Here is a 17,812-nt window from a genome sequence, read left to right on the forward strand (position 1 = left end):
TGACAGCAGCACGTGCACGCCCACCGCCAGCTCGTGGAGCAGGAGCAGATGGAACAAAGTCATCATCCATATCTGAGGCACTAAATTCATCATCACTAGCAAGCTTCTTTTTCTGAAAATAAACACTATTTATCAAACTGTACTTCACATCAGTAAACTTTTTTTACACATTTAGCATGGTCCAGAAAAGTAAAACCCCAATAACAATTTCCCTTTTTTCTTTTGCAAAATTAAATTTTTACAACTTATTTCAATTTAAATGTTTTAGGAAAAAAAGTTTTCTTTGGTACATGGGTGATTAAGGGAACTTTTCAGCGGTTTGTTTTTGGGGTTGGACCTTTTATGTCAATGCATTTCTTCCCAGATTTTTTTATTATAATCTACCAACAGATTTGGGCTATTTTTTACATCAACAAAATTTGATCTAAATTTTTACATCTATCAACAGATTTGGTTTATTAAATCTATCAAAAATTTGGTCCCATTATAAAATCTACCAACAGATTTTTTATTTTAAAATCATCAACAGATCTGGGCTTTATTAATCTATCAACAATCTGGTCCCATTATTTACATCCCATCAACAGAAAATTTTTTCTAAAATTACATCTTTTCAACAGATGGGTGAAAAATGGTCCCGTGAAAAATAAAAGCCCACACTGTAACCCCGTTGGCCTAACTGTACCCTGTTTTGCTAATTTTAAATTTTTGCTTAAACAAACCCACATTGTTTACCAACCTCCTAATCTAAACTTTTAGGCATGGCTTGTTCGTATTACAATTTTGTTAAGATTTGCACCTATGGTTTTTATTTAAAAGCAAATACCTTAGGAGCACTTTTTGTCTTTTTTGGAGCAATTTCATAGTCACTTAAATCTGAAAGATCAGAGTCCAGTTTTGCACGTTTCTTTCCCGCTTTTTTCTTGGGCTTTTTTACTTCACTTCATTTACCAGGGATTCTTCTTTTTTTTCTTTTTCGCAGGTTTTTCTCTTTGGGTTCCCGCAAAATTAAATCTGAAATTTTGGGAATTGCAGAAAAAAAATTCTTCCCAATCACTGCAGGGGTACAGCAAATTAAAAAAAAGGGAAAATAAAAGTAGACCATTGAGTAAATTTCAATTTAAAAATGTAAAGGGAAATAAAATAACACATGGGGGCCAAAAAGAAAAAACTGAGTTTTGTTAAAGAATAAAATCATATTTTGCCATTTTCTGGTAATTTCGTGACGGTAATGAGCTCTAGCTAAGGTTTTTCACTAAAATTATTTCAGTTACAGTTCTTTTAAACCCCCCCCCGGATAAAAAAAATGCCCAAATTAATTTTCTTTTAAAATAAACTCTTTGCCTTGTTTTAAAAGAATGCCAAGGGTTTTTTAAAAATTTACTAGGGCATCGTTTTTTTTACCCGTATAGCTTTGAATCCAAAAAATTTACCTTTAAAATTTTTTAAGCTTTTGGCAAAGGTTTGGGAAATGAAGTTTGTTTTCCATGTTTGAGTTTAATGTTTTTTCTTTGTTACATCAATTTTTAAAGGGAGTTGTGGTCTGGGCACAAAATTGCCCATAACATGTCATCCTTATACATGGGCCCAAAACCTTGAAGCTACAGCCTACATCTCGGGCATAACATCTCAACAAATTTTTGAAAACTTTTTGGGGGAGATTCCAAAAAAATTTAATTGAAAAGAATTCAGTTTTGGACATCAGGACCCCTGACACTGGGAAAAATTGGGGGCAAGGGACTTGATTCCCTGTACGGGTCCCTTTCCCGCCAAAAAATTAAAATCAAAAACCCCTTTTTGGAGGGTTTGGCTGTAAACCCCTTTTATTCAAGTGCGACCAAAAAAAAAACCGAACCAAAATTATGGTTTTAAAAACTTTTCCCATGTTATTTCAAAATTCCTTTACACTTTTAAGGGAACCAAAAAAATAGAAACCACCCAAAAAAAACCTTTTAACCCAAAAAGGGGTTGGGCCTTTCATTTTAATATTCCTTGATGGTGAGAAAAATTGCAACAAAAACAAAAATAAGCCCTTTTATTCCCAAAAATGAATTTTTGACACTGGACCTGGATATAGTCTGTTGAAGGGAAAACACATGGTAAAATTTCCCAAGAAAATCAAAATTCCCACAAAGGACAGACAGACAGTTTTGATCACTAATGCCCCGGCCCATTTGGGACATAAAAGAGCCCTAATTTTTGAACAAAGTGAATGTGAACATAGTAAAGTGTGAGTTCAATACTGTGCTGTTAATATCAACAATAAACTTCATCATGCAGAACTAACTACCTCTGGGTGCAGCTGTACTCATGGTGTGATGGTCATCATCAGAATCAGATAATGATATTACTGTTTTCTTTGACTTTGCTGCCGTCGATTTTGCAAAAGCAGCTGATATGGCAGGCTGCTTTGAAACATTTTAAAAGTGGGGCAAAAAGAAAAAAATTTTAAGGGATGGACCCCCGTAATGACAATTGGCAAAATTTCCCTTCAATTAAATATTTTCCCTAAAGCCAAATTTTGACCTTCTCCCGTTAAATACTGAAAAAATTGTTCTCACATGACTGAAAATGCATAATGGCATTTTAAAAACACACAACTGCTAGGAAATTTCCATTGTCATTACACTTCCACTTTCTTAAAGTATGGTTACACAAGCTTAAAAGAATAAGTAATCTCTATATTAAAGGTGTTCACTTTCAAAAACATCTAATCTATATATGAAGACTCAATGTGGCTAATCAACTAGGGACTTCAACTGCCAAGTACCCAAGATAATTTTTTGACATTGGGGGGCAATTTTTTCCCAAAAATTTTTAAAATAGGGGGGGGAAACGTACAAATGTCTGAGGGGAACTGTGTGTGTTCGGGGTTTTAAAGCTTTTTTAACAATTTTTTTTATTTTTATAAACGGGCCCGGGGATCTTAAACAAATTTTCATTGTTAACTTTAAAAGAAAAAAGGTTTTTGTAGAGGGAAAAAACTAAAGTTTTGGGAGTTTTTTTATCGAAAAATTTTCACACCAAAATTTTTGTACCAAATAAAAAACACTTAACGCTTTTAAAATTTTTTAGCCCCCTCTGCGACTAGGAAAAGTTTTCCCGGGACCCAGTTTACCCTTTTTTATCCCTTTGGGAAATTTCATTTTTTTTGCCTTAAGATAGAAAGAAATAACAGTCCAAAAAGAAATTTGTGGGAAATGAAAAACTCTGTTTTTGAAATTAAAAGTGCTCTTTCATTTTAAGTCTTAAATGTACGCAAAAAAAAATACATTATGTGAATATTCTAGTATTTCTCGAATGTAAAATATGCAAATACACAGCCTATCTGGAGCACTGGCCCTTTAAAATGCCGATTTTTCCAAAAAAGGGGGGGGCCTTTTACCCTTTAATCTACATAAATGAAAGGGGGACATGCCATTACCAAAAAGGTAATAATGTTTTCCATGGGCTGAATAACCAAACCCAAACCACAAAGCTCCCTAAATTTAAAAAAAATTTCATAAAATTTTTTATAACCAAACCCTTTTTTTTCTGCTTTCTTTTTTTGGGGGAGTTTAGGGTTTTCTCCCAGCCGGTTTTCTTGGCTGCTGGCTTCTTATCCACTTTCAAAGGTTGGACAGGTTTAAACAGTTCTTCTTTTGGTGGACTAGTTTCCTCTATGTCACTATCATCAAACATGACTGGCTCAGAGTCTGAAATAATATACAACATGATTAAACTGTTCCATCTTACTGCTCAAGAAATGGACTGCAAGCATGTCTACTACAAAGTCACCTGTATAAACTAACAAGTGACTGTGTATTGCAGTGGTAAAACAGAAGTCCCCTACTGGTATAAAAACTTGTTAATGTTTGTCCCTTGTGATTGATGGCAACAGTGTTAAGACTTCAAGGCATTTAAGACCTAAGAAACAAAAACTATTTTTACTTAAATTTCAATAATGACCTTGACCTACAAGCATAGATCATGTACACAACATACTGTCTCATCATGGGGAACATTTCTGTGCAGTATTAAGATAATCCATCAATGCACAGAGACTGAATATAGTTGAAATGTACTAAACTATTTTGTTGTCTGAAATATGTTCTGGTTTTTTCTCAAATTACGTTTTAGAATTTTAACTCCTTTAAATACTTTGCCTATATCAAGATAATAATTGTTTTTACTTGTTTTCGCGGTTGTTACTGTAGACTGGGATGAATTATCAGGTTTCTGTCCTGTAATTCTTAACCATTCATCGTCTTTATCCTCCGTTCTGGTGGGGACAGCATTGTCAGTGCCACCGAAGTCGGAGTCGGAATCTATCATAACTGCCTTCTTCTTTGCTGGCTCTGCTTTCCTGTAAAACACAACAGCAAACTTGTAAACTCGAAACATTTCATGGGAATTTTAATGGCAATATGAACAGATTTCAGACAACAAAATAGTTTAGTACATTTCAACTACATTCAGTTTCTGTGTTCTGTAAATGCTGGCATTTTAAGTTCTTAAGAGTAGAAATGTCAGACTTGCCACTTCAGGGTTCAATTATAACTTTGCAAGCTCGTAAAATGCAAGTGAAATTTTAAACTGCAAGTAGAGATTTCATAAACATGCACATTTTTTGCATGTTTTTTTTTTTCATTTAGCAAGAAAAAATTCTACTTGTGAAAAATTTGTTACTAAATTATCGTTTGAGTTTTTGTTTTCAACTGTAAAATCATCAGTTACAACCTAGTTCAGTTAATCATTTGGCAGGAAAAACATTGTTTACATACTTCTTCGTAGGTTTTGATTTCTTTTTTGCACCAAAATCAGAGTCATCTCCACTGTCACCTGAGATCTTGAATGAATCATCATCATCACTATCCGCAAACTTCTTGGTCACGGCTGGCTTTCTGGAGTAACAAGAAACAATCTTATGACATATAATCTTAAAATTTTTGAGTAAAAACCAAGTTACTGTTAAATACTGAACTAAAAACAGTTTAAGAAAGGAAGAAATACCATGACATGTTTCAAAGATTTGAGCTCAAAATATAATCTGAACAGTTGCTAATCTCCTAAGTCTATTGAACTGAAGTTGTAGGCTAGAAACAGTTTTTATAGTAACAGCAAATGTAACCTTTACCTAAGCATCTCAAATACAATCCCAAGCATATAGCCTTTATATAAAAGTTTCAACTGAAAATGCCATTTCAATGCCAAAGTAACTATTTTTTCTATTTTTAGTATTAACGACCTTGACCTTCAACCAAGGTCTGCAAACATACCAAACTTTTTGACCTTGTAGACTGCCTATAGACTAGATTTCATTGCAACACCTCATTTTTAACAAGTTATTGAGTGCAATCTTTGGACATAAACCAAGTTTCATTTCAATGGGTAAGAGAGAAGTACAAAAGTGTGAAAGAAAGATGGACAGACAGTTAAAACTCTATATACCTCCTAGGTCTTCGACAACAGGGGCATAAAAATTTACTTCAAATCTTTTTGCTCCAGACATGACATTTTAGGCATATTGTCTTGTTACAATAAAAGTCTGTGTCCAGTTAGTTTAAAATCCATAAATGTTAAACCACCAATTTATCCCAAATAAGGGTGTACTATGTAGATCATAAACTATAACAGCAAATCTTACTTTGCTGGGGGCTTAGATTTCTTCAGCGCAGCTCCAAAATCTGAGTCATCATCACTGATATCTGAGATCTTCTCTGGCACTACCTCTTCATCAATCACTGCTCTGTTATCAACTAATGAACCCTCTCCATCACTTTCTATTTCATCTTCAATGTCAAAGTATTTCACCTGTTTTGCTATAAAAAATATATATTAAAACCATTAGCAACCTACAAATTGTGAAATTAAACAGTTCTGCTATATACTCAAGCAGCCACACATCAACTGGTTGCCATGTTTTCTGACAAACTGAAAAAAATTGAATATTCTCGAAAGGGGAAACCAAAGGATATATTTGTGTGATATTATTTCAAAATTGGGTCTACAGTTTCTTACTAGAAGACTTCTAAAATTTTAAACTATATACATGTAAAGAAGACATCAGGTAACCATGGTTTTCTTTTTAATCACCATAGAAACTCATGTATGAAATTATCTAATTAACTAACAATTTTAATGATGTCACCAGATGGACATAAATTATAAAATCTTTGGTATTGTTTGCAGATTTGCCTGCATTTACTGAAAACCACTTCATTTTACATATAATTTCATGTAAAGTTTATACACTGTGACACGGCAAATAATGCTTATTACGTAACTACAGTAATAACTCAGTTCATACCATGCTGATTTTCATGAGGATTGCATGGAAGCAACTGAAGTGTATGCAAACATTTACATCAATTATCAATTTTATGAGACAATCCGCTACAGAGGTATGGCTCCAAAGAAACAAAAGTTAAACCATTCCATGTTTTTGATACAAAGTTGTGTTTCTTTTGCAAATAGAAAGGGAAGAGTAGCTGAAATCATACTTGTAGTTTCACAGTAGTTCGAACTTTTGTGAAATACGTACAGCTGACTGACAGGCAAGATAAAATCAAAACATCTCCCCTACAGATGGGGAGACATAATTAGCTGGAGCTCTAAGTGTAATTGCTATGCATTTAGTGGCAATATTTTTGACAAAATGAGGTAACATACCTGCTGCTCTCCTTGACCCTTCTCTAGGTATTACAGGTACTGTTTCCAGGAAACTGCCATTCATGTCATCTGATATATCACTCTTTTCTGCCTCGGACTCATCCGACCATGGGTTGCGCTTCTTACCTCCCTTCTTCTTAGGGGAAGCCGAGGTTGTTTTCTTTTGTCTTGGAGCTGTGTAATTTAGTTTATTAACTCTTTTATTTCAAATTACAGCTAAACACAAAGACAGGGAAGGTAAATAACACACTAACAGACAGTAGGGTTGTTACATTTTTTTGCATTAACACAATGGCAATCTTCCTAAAAAATTGTGAGAACTCTAGTTTATCATAATTTGACCATATGCAGCAGTTACACAAACTGAATGGGACACAAAATATAAATAATCTGCCCAAAAATTACAAACTAACATTACCTTTAGGCTCTCTTTTCTGTGCTGCCTTTTTTGTTTCTTTGTCCCCTCCCTTGATGGCATCTACAGGACTTCCCTTGAGTTTGAGTCTGTCTGCCAGTGATAATGGTTCGTTGGTCTCGTCATCCTCCATCTTGAAAAAGTCGAGAATCTTTCCTTCCTTATTAGCTTCCTTCTTCTCCTAAACAAACACAATTAAATCAAAATTAAAATCTTCTCAAGTCATTTATTTATTTTGTTGGGTTTAACGTCCATGACACAATTCTAGGTCATATGGCGACTTTCCAGCTCTGATGGTGGAGGAAGACCTCAGGTGCCCCTGCGTGCATTATTTCATCACGAGCGGGCACCTGGGTAGAACCACCGACCTTCCGTAAGTCAGCTGCATGGCTTCCTCACAGGAAGAATTCAATGCCTCAAGTGAGGATCGAACCCATATCAATGAGGGGCAAGTGATTTGAAGTCAGCGACCTTAACAACTTTGCCATGGAGGCCCCGACCATCAAGTCAACATTTAATAATTATCATCCCACACATTGGCAAATAATTTTATGTTAAATGTATCTTTTCCACCATAGAGATTCATTGTTTTTTCAAATGTTCTGTGATTTAAACTATTTCACACTATTCAACATGCATCATCAAAGGAATGCTTGAACAGTGCAAACTCAAACACCACTGTCATTAAAGTAAGAAATCTTGCTGAATTGGACTCTCAAGTAAAATATGTAACAGAGTTCAAATTTAATCTAGTATACTAGCAACATGAAATTGAACAATTTCAAACAGCAAGTTGAGATTTTTTTAGCTTGCAATCTTTTTTAATGAAAATACCAGGCTGAACCATCCGCATTAGTGTCAAGCAGAGTAATTCTGACTACATCCAAGTTGTGACTGGGATAGTTTCAAAGAAGCCAAAAAGATACCTCAATTCTTGCAATGACACCATTACACTACAATCACAACATTTAACTGTATACCTTACTGCGCTTGGTCCCCTCAGCCTTCTTTTTGATTGAATCAAACCTTGGTTCTACACGACGTCCCATGGGAGATGGTTTAATTTCTTCCACAACCTTTTTCGGCCTCTTTCCCTTACCAACCTTCTTAACGTTACCAGACAAACCAGCATCATCATCTTCCCTTTCCTTCTGTTCCACTCTCTACAACACAGTCATGTTACATATAGATACATACCATTCAGCAATATTATGAATTAACTTGATTTTTTGTAAAAGTAAGAAAGAGTCAAAAGAAAATGAGAACAGCATGAGAGGATCACTTGCTTGAATGACTAAAAATAGTGCGTGGCAAACTGCTTGCTCAACTACATCTCTGGTTTTATAACATAAGAAAGGACTATGAAAGAAGTGTTTACAAATAGCTGAAGAAGGGTTTACATAGTCAATTTCATTTTCCGTTTACTTCTATTTTTCTGCTACTCCAAATTAGAGTAACTTGCTAAATCTTCTGTCTTGTTTTGACCACTAGCATAATGATAAAATCAATGTTTTCTTTTCATTTTTACATCACAAAACAGTTTGTATGACTTACATCTAATTCTTCCAAGAATTGCTCCAAATCATCTTGCCATAGATCTGTAGGTGATTTTCTGCGTAGATCTGACAATTCCTTGGCCTTGGCATCTCGTTTTCCACATAGTTCATCTTTGCGTTCCTTGGTCAAGCACCAGAGGGGCATATTGAGTATGTAGTTAAAGTCGGGACCAGACTCCTCCTCCTCATCTTCCTTGTCATTGTTCAGATCTTCATCTATCATCTGTAACATTATCACCATTTTATATATCAAATGTTGAAATAGTTTTTAGGACTATCTGAATATGCCATGAAATAGTCTGGAGTGCTTTTAAAAGGATTCTGGCTTTTCCCTGCAATAAATGAGTCACTGACTTTGTAATCCTGAACACTTAACTCCCAACACCAAAGTGCATAAATCAACTTGGATCAAATTTGAGGTCCAATTGAAAAAATTATCAGGAGCCGGTAAAGATCATCATTCTATCTAACCGGAGAGGGACTGGGTTTATGACACATGATACATCATATTACATGTATATAGTCTTTTAATTGTTTTATGTTTAATTCTTGACATTTATGTTTGACATTTAGTGTTTATTTCTCTGTTGCTGATATATAATAACATATGAAGTAAATCAAACACCAATACACCAAATGTTACAAGTAATGAATGAAAAAACAAAACCCAAAAGCATTTGATGTGTTAAATTATGTAGCATGACATGATGCTGTGCATAAACAAACATTCCATTTCATCACAATATCCAAATGCAACACAACAGGACAAAACCCACAGAACTTGTTACAGAATGCACATGACAGTAACTGAACAAATGATTTGCCTTTTACAACACAAGCGTAGTTACAATGAACCAAACTTACCTTTTGCTTCAGAGAAACATTTAAATAAGAAAATATTTATAAACCACAGTTTTTCAACACAAATCCAAACATGAACTTCATCTCAACTGTAGAGTAACTGTAATTTTTAACATATATCTCATTTTAACAAAAATCTGGTTAACTGACAGTTAACAAGAGCTGTCCGTGCTCGACTCTGAATTAGAGCTTTGCCAGTAAAAAAAATTCCAAGTTAAAAAGGGACATAATTCTGTCAAAATTCAAATCAGAGTTATGGGGATTGTTTCACTTTGATGGTAAATAAGTATTTTAAGTTTCAAGTCAAAAGCTTTGATAGTAACAGAGATATTTGACTTTATCAAAAATTTTAACAAAAAATTCAAAGTTAAAAGGGGCATAATTCTGTATAAAATTCAATCAGAGTTAGAGAGATTGTTTCTTCTGGTGTAGATTTTGATGGTAAATAAGTATTTTAAGTTTCAAGTCAATAGCTTTGACAGTAACAGAGATATTTGACTTTATCAAAAACTTCAACCAAAAATTCTAAGTTAAAAAGGGGCATAATTCTGTCAAAATTCAAATCAGAGTTATGGGGATTGTTTCTCCTGGTGTAGACTTTGATAGTTAATATCTATTTTAAGTTTCAAGTTAATAGCTTTGATAGTAACAGAGATATTTGACTTTATCAAAAACTTTAACCAATGGCAACGCCGATGCCGGGGCGAGTGAAATAGCTCTACTTTTTCTTCGAAACGTCGAGCTAAAAATAAGATAAGCGATATCAACATTTTACAAAACATCACCCGGTGGAAAGGCTTGATAGGATAGAACGGTCTGAAGACGGAGCACAGAAATGAAATTTTGACAAAGAAAAAGATCTCAGCCAGGTAAAGAGACACTCAGAAATGGGATTTTAGATTCCTGACTGCTGAATACTGAAACATTAATTTGGTTAACAATTAAACAACATCAAGCAAATAACAGTAGTTTCTAGGGTTGGATATCGTTAAGGACGAAGCGGTCCGATACCGATACCGATACCAACGAAACGATACGGTATTTTTAACGATACCAATACCGATACCAAGCTTTGAAGTACATAACATAAGTAATGATTTGGTTAGTATTAAATACACCCTTTTAAGTAGTGTTGAATTTGCTTTGATATATAAAACATTTTAAGTCTGTTAATTTGATGTTGTACTAGAACTATGAGAGAGTAAAAAAATAAACATATCTAACAAACTAGAGTTTTCCAAAAAAACCAAAAAAAAACAGAGTAGATACGTCGCTCACTGTGCTATTTAAATCTAGGACTCACAGGCTGTGGTAATGCTTGCTCAGCACTGACGAGAACTGTTAAATTCAACACTTACTAGCCTTCAAATTAACCAATTTAACAAGTCAGACTCATTGTCACTCATGATAAATCTTCAACCAGATTAACTAGTAATGTATTTAAAGTGCAACATTTTCTTCAACACAATTTTCATTGACAAATAACCCTCAAAACGCTTGAAACAACCAACAATAACGTATTTCTATTAGTTCGCGAAAACCGATGACTTGTTTACGTAGGTTACAGCTTAGTTTCGTAACTTTTTATTCAAATCATTTTTGTTTTCATTTGTTTTGATAGAATATGACAAAGAGCAAACAAATGTCGTATATTTTGCAATTAAGTATGATTTACGTAGTTTAAAACGACGGGAAAAGATGTTTTTATAATAATATTTAGCATACGAAATTATTCGCAAGGCCAGCTCTCCATGTTATTCGGAGCGGTGTCACAGTAAACAATGTCGATCGCGTTATTGCTGTGTTTCAAATACTATTTGCTTATTTTCTGCTTTCTTTTGCCGCGGATTTGGTACTTATTTTGTTTATTTACTTTTATGGAAATACCGAAATCGGAACCGGTTCTTTACGAAACGGTATATACCGGTACTTTTCGAAGTGATTATTCGGTACGGTACCGATACCGGGAACCGGTATCCAACCCTAGTAGTTTCTATAATTCCTAATTAAGAACATCTTTCACACACCGCAGTCCCATTTAACTCCACTCACCTTTCCCTTGTTTTGGGCATTTTTCCAGGCCTTGACTGGATCAGAGTCATAGCCCCTTCTCACCAACGTTTCTATCAGGTCCTTCTTTTTCTTATTTTCTGAAAAATTAGAATTTGAATACACATGAAGTCTATACAATAATAATAACTGTAACTGGCTCTTTAAACTGTCTACTCGATCTTTAACATTTGAGGAAGATCTTGACCTCCAACAATAGAGGTCATCCACAGACCACAGGCAATCATTTTTTAGAAATTTTAAAGTCACCGATTGGAAACAAAATGGTCTAGACTATGGACAAACTGACCACCATACTGACTGACATGATCAAAACAGAATTTCCTCTTTTCTTCTAGGGGGAGAATGGCAAGTCAGAAGTTTTGACATTATCTTCCATTTTCATTTTTTAATTTGATGTAAATATTTTTCACTGAACTATCCTACATTTAGTTCTTCAGTTTTTCTCTTGTGACTGAATCCAATTTAAAGTTATAAATCGTTGAGTTGACCAATATTACAACCAACCATGCTCTGAGGTACTACTTTAAACTATTCTGAAACTTAAGTGAAAATCTCTGTGCTTGTATATCTTTTTACTTACCGATGGTAATGGTCCCCTCAATTTTCTCCATAATAAATCGAGCAATGTTGTCAAACTTGAGAGACTCTGCTGCCAACATCCCTTCAAGGTAATCCTTTCTCTTTTTATACATTTCTAGACGAAGCTCAAAGAACTCGCGTAGAATTTCCTCCACATAGTTGTATTTTTTTATACACCCATTTCTATCAAACAACACCTGTAATATCAACAAACTCCAACTGATTACCTAAACAGTTATAAAAGAAGCCAAAATCACCCCTGAAGATTTAAAATTCTGAAAAGTAGTCAACTTCATTGTAGTAAAGTTTATAAAAACCTATTAACAGACTATATGACAGGAAAAAATTGATCCAGGGATATAAATTTACACTCAGCAGCCGACAGATAGCTGAGCTCACAACTTTCATAGTTAAGGGGTCTGGCTTGAAACTTAGATGCTCAACAATAAGACAAAATACATTGCACTGTACTTAAAATGCATTGTTCGAAATTCACGGTAGTCCGACAGCCCGTGGCTACCAAATTTCAGCTCGGGCTACCGATTTTCCACAGGTACAAGCCCGACTGGGCTACCGAATTTTCCTCATTTGTTTAAAAAAAACATGTTAATTAAACGAGTTTCCAAACTGAGAAACGCTTATGGAATTATTGGTTTTTGCACTCTTACGTGTTGACAATCAAACACAGTGTCAAAGACGTAACCGCAGCGCTAATTGGCTGAATACAATCACCTCTAGCGTAACGGATAATTTGATTAGCTTTCACACTTCTCGCGAAAATCTCACAAGTACCTGCAGTAGGCGGAGCTTAAATTATGCTATCAGCGTGTGTGTAAATGTGTATTCAGCACTTGGTATTACATCTTACAAATTGTCAACAGTCCGAGTTACAGTAAATGGCGAGTGCGGATCCTAAAAAATTGGGCATTGCAGTTTAGATTTCGTTTTGGCAAGGAGTGTCATGTCCAATGCTTTTGGACTCTGACGATGCTGATCTGGACTGGAGTATTTCGAGTTAAAATTTTTCAAAAACATGGCAAACATGTACTGTATGTCTTTTATTACTTCAAACATGCATAGAGGTGTCTGTAAAACAAAATGTTATATGGTGCAAAAATTATGTATTTTAAGGTGTTAACGTTCGGGCTAGTGAAATTGGTGTCGGGCTTGGAAATTTTTTAATCTGGTAGCCTGAACGGGCTATTGGATTCTAATCTGAATTTCGTACACTGAAAATGTATTTAATTATTTTACATTGTGAATGATGTCTAAATGTACTGTAATCAATAATCATTTTACAAATAAGTCATTTAGATGACCTCTTTTTAACATAAAAAAAAAATATATTATTGCCTTTATGCTCAATGTAAATACATTTTCGAGGAAAAAAAGTAACTGGGACATAATTATTAGCTTTAATTAACAGTATAGTTGCCATAAACCTACAACAGAGACTGCATTACCAGGAATCTGGTTACAATAGTCACACCTAAACGACAATTATAATTTTTCTGAAGAAAGCCCTACGTTGCAACTTTGATTCTACATTGATATTATCATTCATCACAGCCATCTGTCTTTGGATTCCATCAAAATCACTATATTATACACTTATTGACTTATAGTGAGGTCAATATGTGTTTTTACTGACCTGTAAAATTTATATTATCATTTTTATAGGTTCATAAAAACACATATTGACTGAAATATAAGTCTATCATTGTTATATTGTATGTCTTTCTCAAATGCACTCATATGACTGGCCCATATTTCATACATAGGAGAACTAGAATGTGTCTGTAGGACATAGGGTGTGCCCCCCAATGGTACATTTGTCACAAATAAGGGGAAATCATTCTAATGTTTGCAGTCTTAATGGGGTATAGCCTAAAAAAAAAATAATTATGAAATGGATTCATTATTCTATACCACATACTTTTTGAGCTATGAGCATCACAAACAAAAAATCCACTATTTTGGCTATTTCAAGGGCCATAGCTCTGTAATAAACGCTAAAATTCTCAAGAAGAATGCCAAGTGTGCAAGGTCACATTATGATAAAGACTCAAGCAAGGTTTCATGAATTTACATTAAATATTTTTTGAGTGAGGCACATAATTAAGTGAAAATGTGCATTTTTTGACTATTTCAGGGACCATAACTCTGAAAATAGGGGGCAGACCCAGATGAAAAATAGGAGGTGTGCAAGTTCATATCATGATTAAGACTCATGCAAGGTTTCATGAATGTATATCAAATATCTTTTGAGCTAGGCGTGTCACAAGGTGAAAATGTGCATTTTTGACTATTTCAGGGGCCATAACTCTAAAAATAGGGGGCGGAGCCAGATGAAAAATAGGAGTTGCACAAGTTCATACCATGATAAAGACTCATGCAAAGTTTCATCAATTTATATCAAATACTTTTTGAGCTAGGTGTGTCACAAGGTGAAAATGTGCATTTTTGACTATTTCAGGGGCCATAACTTTAGAAATAGGGGACGGACCCAGATGAAAAATAGGAGGTGCGCAAGTTCATATCATGATTAAGACTCATGCAAGGTTTCATGAATCTATATAAAATACTTTTTGAGCTAGGCATGTCACAAGGTGAAAATGTGCATTTTTGACTATTTCAGGGGCCATAGCTCTAAAATTTGGGGGCGGAGCCAGACAAACAAGAGCTGTCCGTAAGACAGCCAAGCTCGACTATTCGAAATATTGACCCAGAAGCAGGAAAATATTACCCAAAAAAGTTAAATATCAAAAGAGTTTTAAGTTCAAAAGGGGGAATAATTTGACCAAAATGCATATCAGTTATGGGACTTGCTGCTATCAACTAGTTTTATAACCCCGAAGGCACATGAGAAGTTTCAATTCAATATCTGCATTAGTTTTGGAGATAGTAACTTGCATGTAAAACTTTAACCAGAATTTTCAAAGTCCAAAAGGGGGCATAATTTGCCCAAAATACATGCCAGAGTTTTGGGACTTGATCCAGTGAGGTTAGTAATTGATCTAGAAAAAGAAAAAATAAGTTTCAAATCTATATGCCTTTTAGTAATAGCTGTATGTACTTGCACGCAAAACTTCAACCAGAATTTTCTAAGTCCAAAAGGGGGCATAATTTGGCCAAAATGAAAGTCAGAGTTATGGACTTGATCCTATCAACTAGTTTTTATAACCCCGAAGACACATGTGAAGTTTCAAATCAATATCTGCATTATTTTTGGAGATAATAACTTGCATGTAAAACTTTAACCAAAATTTTCTAAGTCTAAAAGGGGGGATAATTTGCTCAAAAAACATGTCAGAGTTATGGGACTTGACCCAGTGAGGTTGGTAATTGATCTAGAAAAAGAAAAAATAAGTTTTAAATCTATATGCCTTTTAGAAATAGTTGTATGTACTTGCACGCAAAACTTTAACCAGAATTTTCTAAGTCCAAAAGGGGGCATAATTTGGCCAAAATGAAAGTCAGAGTTATGGGACTTGCTGCTATCAACTAGTTTTATAACCCCGAAGACACATGTGAAGTTTCAAATCAATATCTGCATTAGTTTTGGAGATAGTAACTTGCGTGTAAAACTTTAACCAAAATTTTCTAAGTCTAAAAGGGGGCATAATTTGCTCAAATAACATGTCAGAGTTATGGGACTTGACCCAGTGAGGTTGGTAATTGATCTAGAAAAAGAAAAAATAAGTTTTAAATCTATATGCCTTTTAGAAATAGTTGTATGTACTTGCACGCAAAACTTTAACCAGAATTTTCTAAGTCCAAAAGGGGGCATAATTTGGCCAAAATGAAAGTCAGAGTTATGGGACTTGCTGCTATCAACTAGTTTTATAACCCCGAAGACACATGTGAAGTTTCAAATCAATATCTGCATTAGTTTTGGAGTAACTTGCATGTAAAACTTTAACCAAAATTTTCTAAGTCCAAAAGGGGGCATAATTTGCTCAAAATACATGTCAGAGTTATGGGACTTGACCCAGAGAGGTTGGTAATTGACCTAGAAAAAGAAGAAATAAGTTTCAAAGCTATATGCCTTTCACTGATGGCTGTATGTACTTGCATGCAAAAACTTAACCAAGGTGTGACGCCGACGCCGACGCCGACGCCGACGCCAGGGTGAGTAGAATAGCTAGACTATTCTTCGAATAGTCGAGCTAAAAATAGAAGGTGCGCAAGTTCATATCATGATAAAGACTCATGCAAGGTTTCATTAATTTATATCAAATACTTTTTGAGCTAGGCGTGTCACAAACTTCGGACGGACGCACGAACACATGCACGGACAAGAGCATATCTATATGCCCCCACCACTCATGTAGGGGGGGAGAGAGGCACAAAAAGTGGCAATGCACAAGAGTCATTATCACTTCTGCAGGTCAATATCGTTTTTTGCGGACCAACGTGTGCACCCCTTTCAACCAATCAAATGAGCGCATTTGAGAAGGGTATATAACTTTAGAAATAATACATGGCAGTATCTTTACACAAATGCAGCCATTATAGATGTTCTTTAACCACGTATTTAGTGTGCTGATTTGGCATAGTATAATATCAGCAATTTTGTCCCCAACTTCAGGCATAATAGAACTACAATTAATACTAATATATTGTATCTTGCCGGCTGAATCATCCAGCTGTATACATGGTCAACATAGGTGACTGAGTGAGTGTTAATTTATATCCCGGAGACCTAACCAGAATAAGTCACAAATAAGATTACATCATTTATAAGTGCAATCTAATAAGATTGCATTAGCGGCTACTTTTTCTGTCTTTTTGTGTTGTTAAAGAACAAATTATTTTGCTTTAAGAGGCCATTTGTGTCAAGAGACCGCATTTTGCCCTTCTCTAAAACATACTTAAGCCTTAAATAACAGCCCCAATAGATAACGCACACAAACAGGAAATTACACAGAAGTCCCCCTCCTTCTATAAATATATAATTCAGTCATGAAAATTCAGTTCTTATTATACATTTAAATTCAAATTAAACTGACCAAGAAAAACAAACACTTTATACAGATCTGCCTATTTGAACAAGCTTGTGTGAAATTTTGAGATGAAACAAGAGCTGTCCTTAAGACATCATATTCTACTTTTTTCAGAGCTTGACTCTGAATTAGAGCATAGCCAGTAAAAACTTTATAAAATATTAATCAAAAAATTCAAAGTTAAAAGGGGCATAACTCAGGGATCATCTTAGGTCAAAATTTTAGGGAGAAGTGACCTCCCTCCGTAGAATCTAGGGAGAAATCGAGGAATTTAAGGAGAAGATTCGACATAGTATTCAGTTTCCTGCCTATAATTATATATTTCCACTTTCTGTGGGTCTTGCTATAACTTATTAACAGTAATTATTTAAGGAAATTGATCATTGCATTATTATTTTCATGAATTTCTAAATAAAGTATTAATTTAGCTATGGAAAAGTCGCCTTAAAATTTTTATCCGAAATTTACACGTCCGAAACTCGTAAGTTTATCAGGTGCACGATCGAAACACCATGAAAATTTTCATTCATGTTTCGATTCTCGTGCTTTAATAATGCCCGATTCCTGCATCAACTTGTTCAGATTTATACATTTAATTGATATATTTCTTAATCTTTATCAGAATAATACCAAACTTGTAGATACTGGCGATCTTTTTACAATAATTATGT

General features: G+C 34.6%; 1 protein-coding gene across 1 annotated transcript in view; it reads right to left on the reverse strand.

The window, feature by feature from the left end:
- Positions 1-2,236: 2,236 nt before the first annotated feature.
- The window catches only part of LOC123557458 (DNA topoisomerase 2-alpha-like), a 60,182-nt gene continuing 44,606 nt past the window's right edge, over positions 2,237-17,812 (reverse strand). Inside the window, exons 21-31 of the mRNA XM_053544653.1 lie at positions 12,137-12,332; positions 11,536-11,633; positions 8,621-8,845; positions 8,047-8,229; positions 7,070-7,247; positions 6,652-6,825; positions 5,627-5,801; positions 4,764-4,883; positions 4,173-4,345; positions 3,525-3,695; positions 2,237-2,247 (exon numbers count right to left, since the gene is read on the reverse strand). Coding sequence (XP_053400628.1) covers positions 2,237-2,247; positions 3,525-3,695; positions 4,173-4,345; positions 4,764-4,883; positions 5,627-5,801; positions 6,652-6,825; positions 7,070-7,247; positions 8,047-8,229; positions 8,621-8,845; positions 11,536-11,633; positions 12,137-12,332 — 1,704 coding nt within the window. The remainder of the gene's footprint in view (positions 2,248-3,524; positions 3,696-4,172; positions 4,346-4,763; positions 4,884-5,626; positions 5,802-6,651; positions 6,826-7,069; positions 7,248-8,046; positions 8,230-8,620; positions 8,846-11,535; positions 11,634-12,136; positions 12,333-17,812) is intronic.

The sequence above is a fragment of the Mercenaria mercenaria genome, chromosome 5 (assembly GCF_021730395.1).
Source record: "Mercenaria mercenaria strain notata chromosome 5, MADL_Memer_1, whole genome shotgun sequence".
Classification (NCBI taxonomy): domain Eukaryota; kingdom Metazoa; phylum Mollusca; class Bivalvia; order Venerida; family Veneridae; genus Mercenaria; species Mercenaria mercenaria.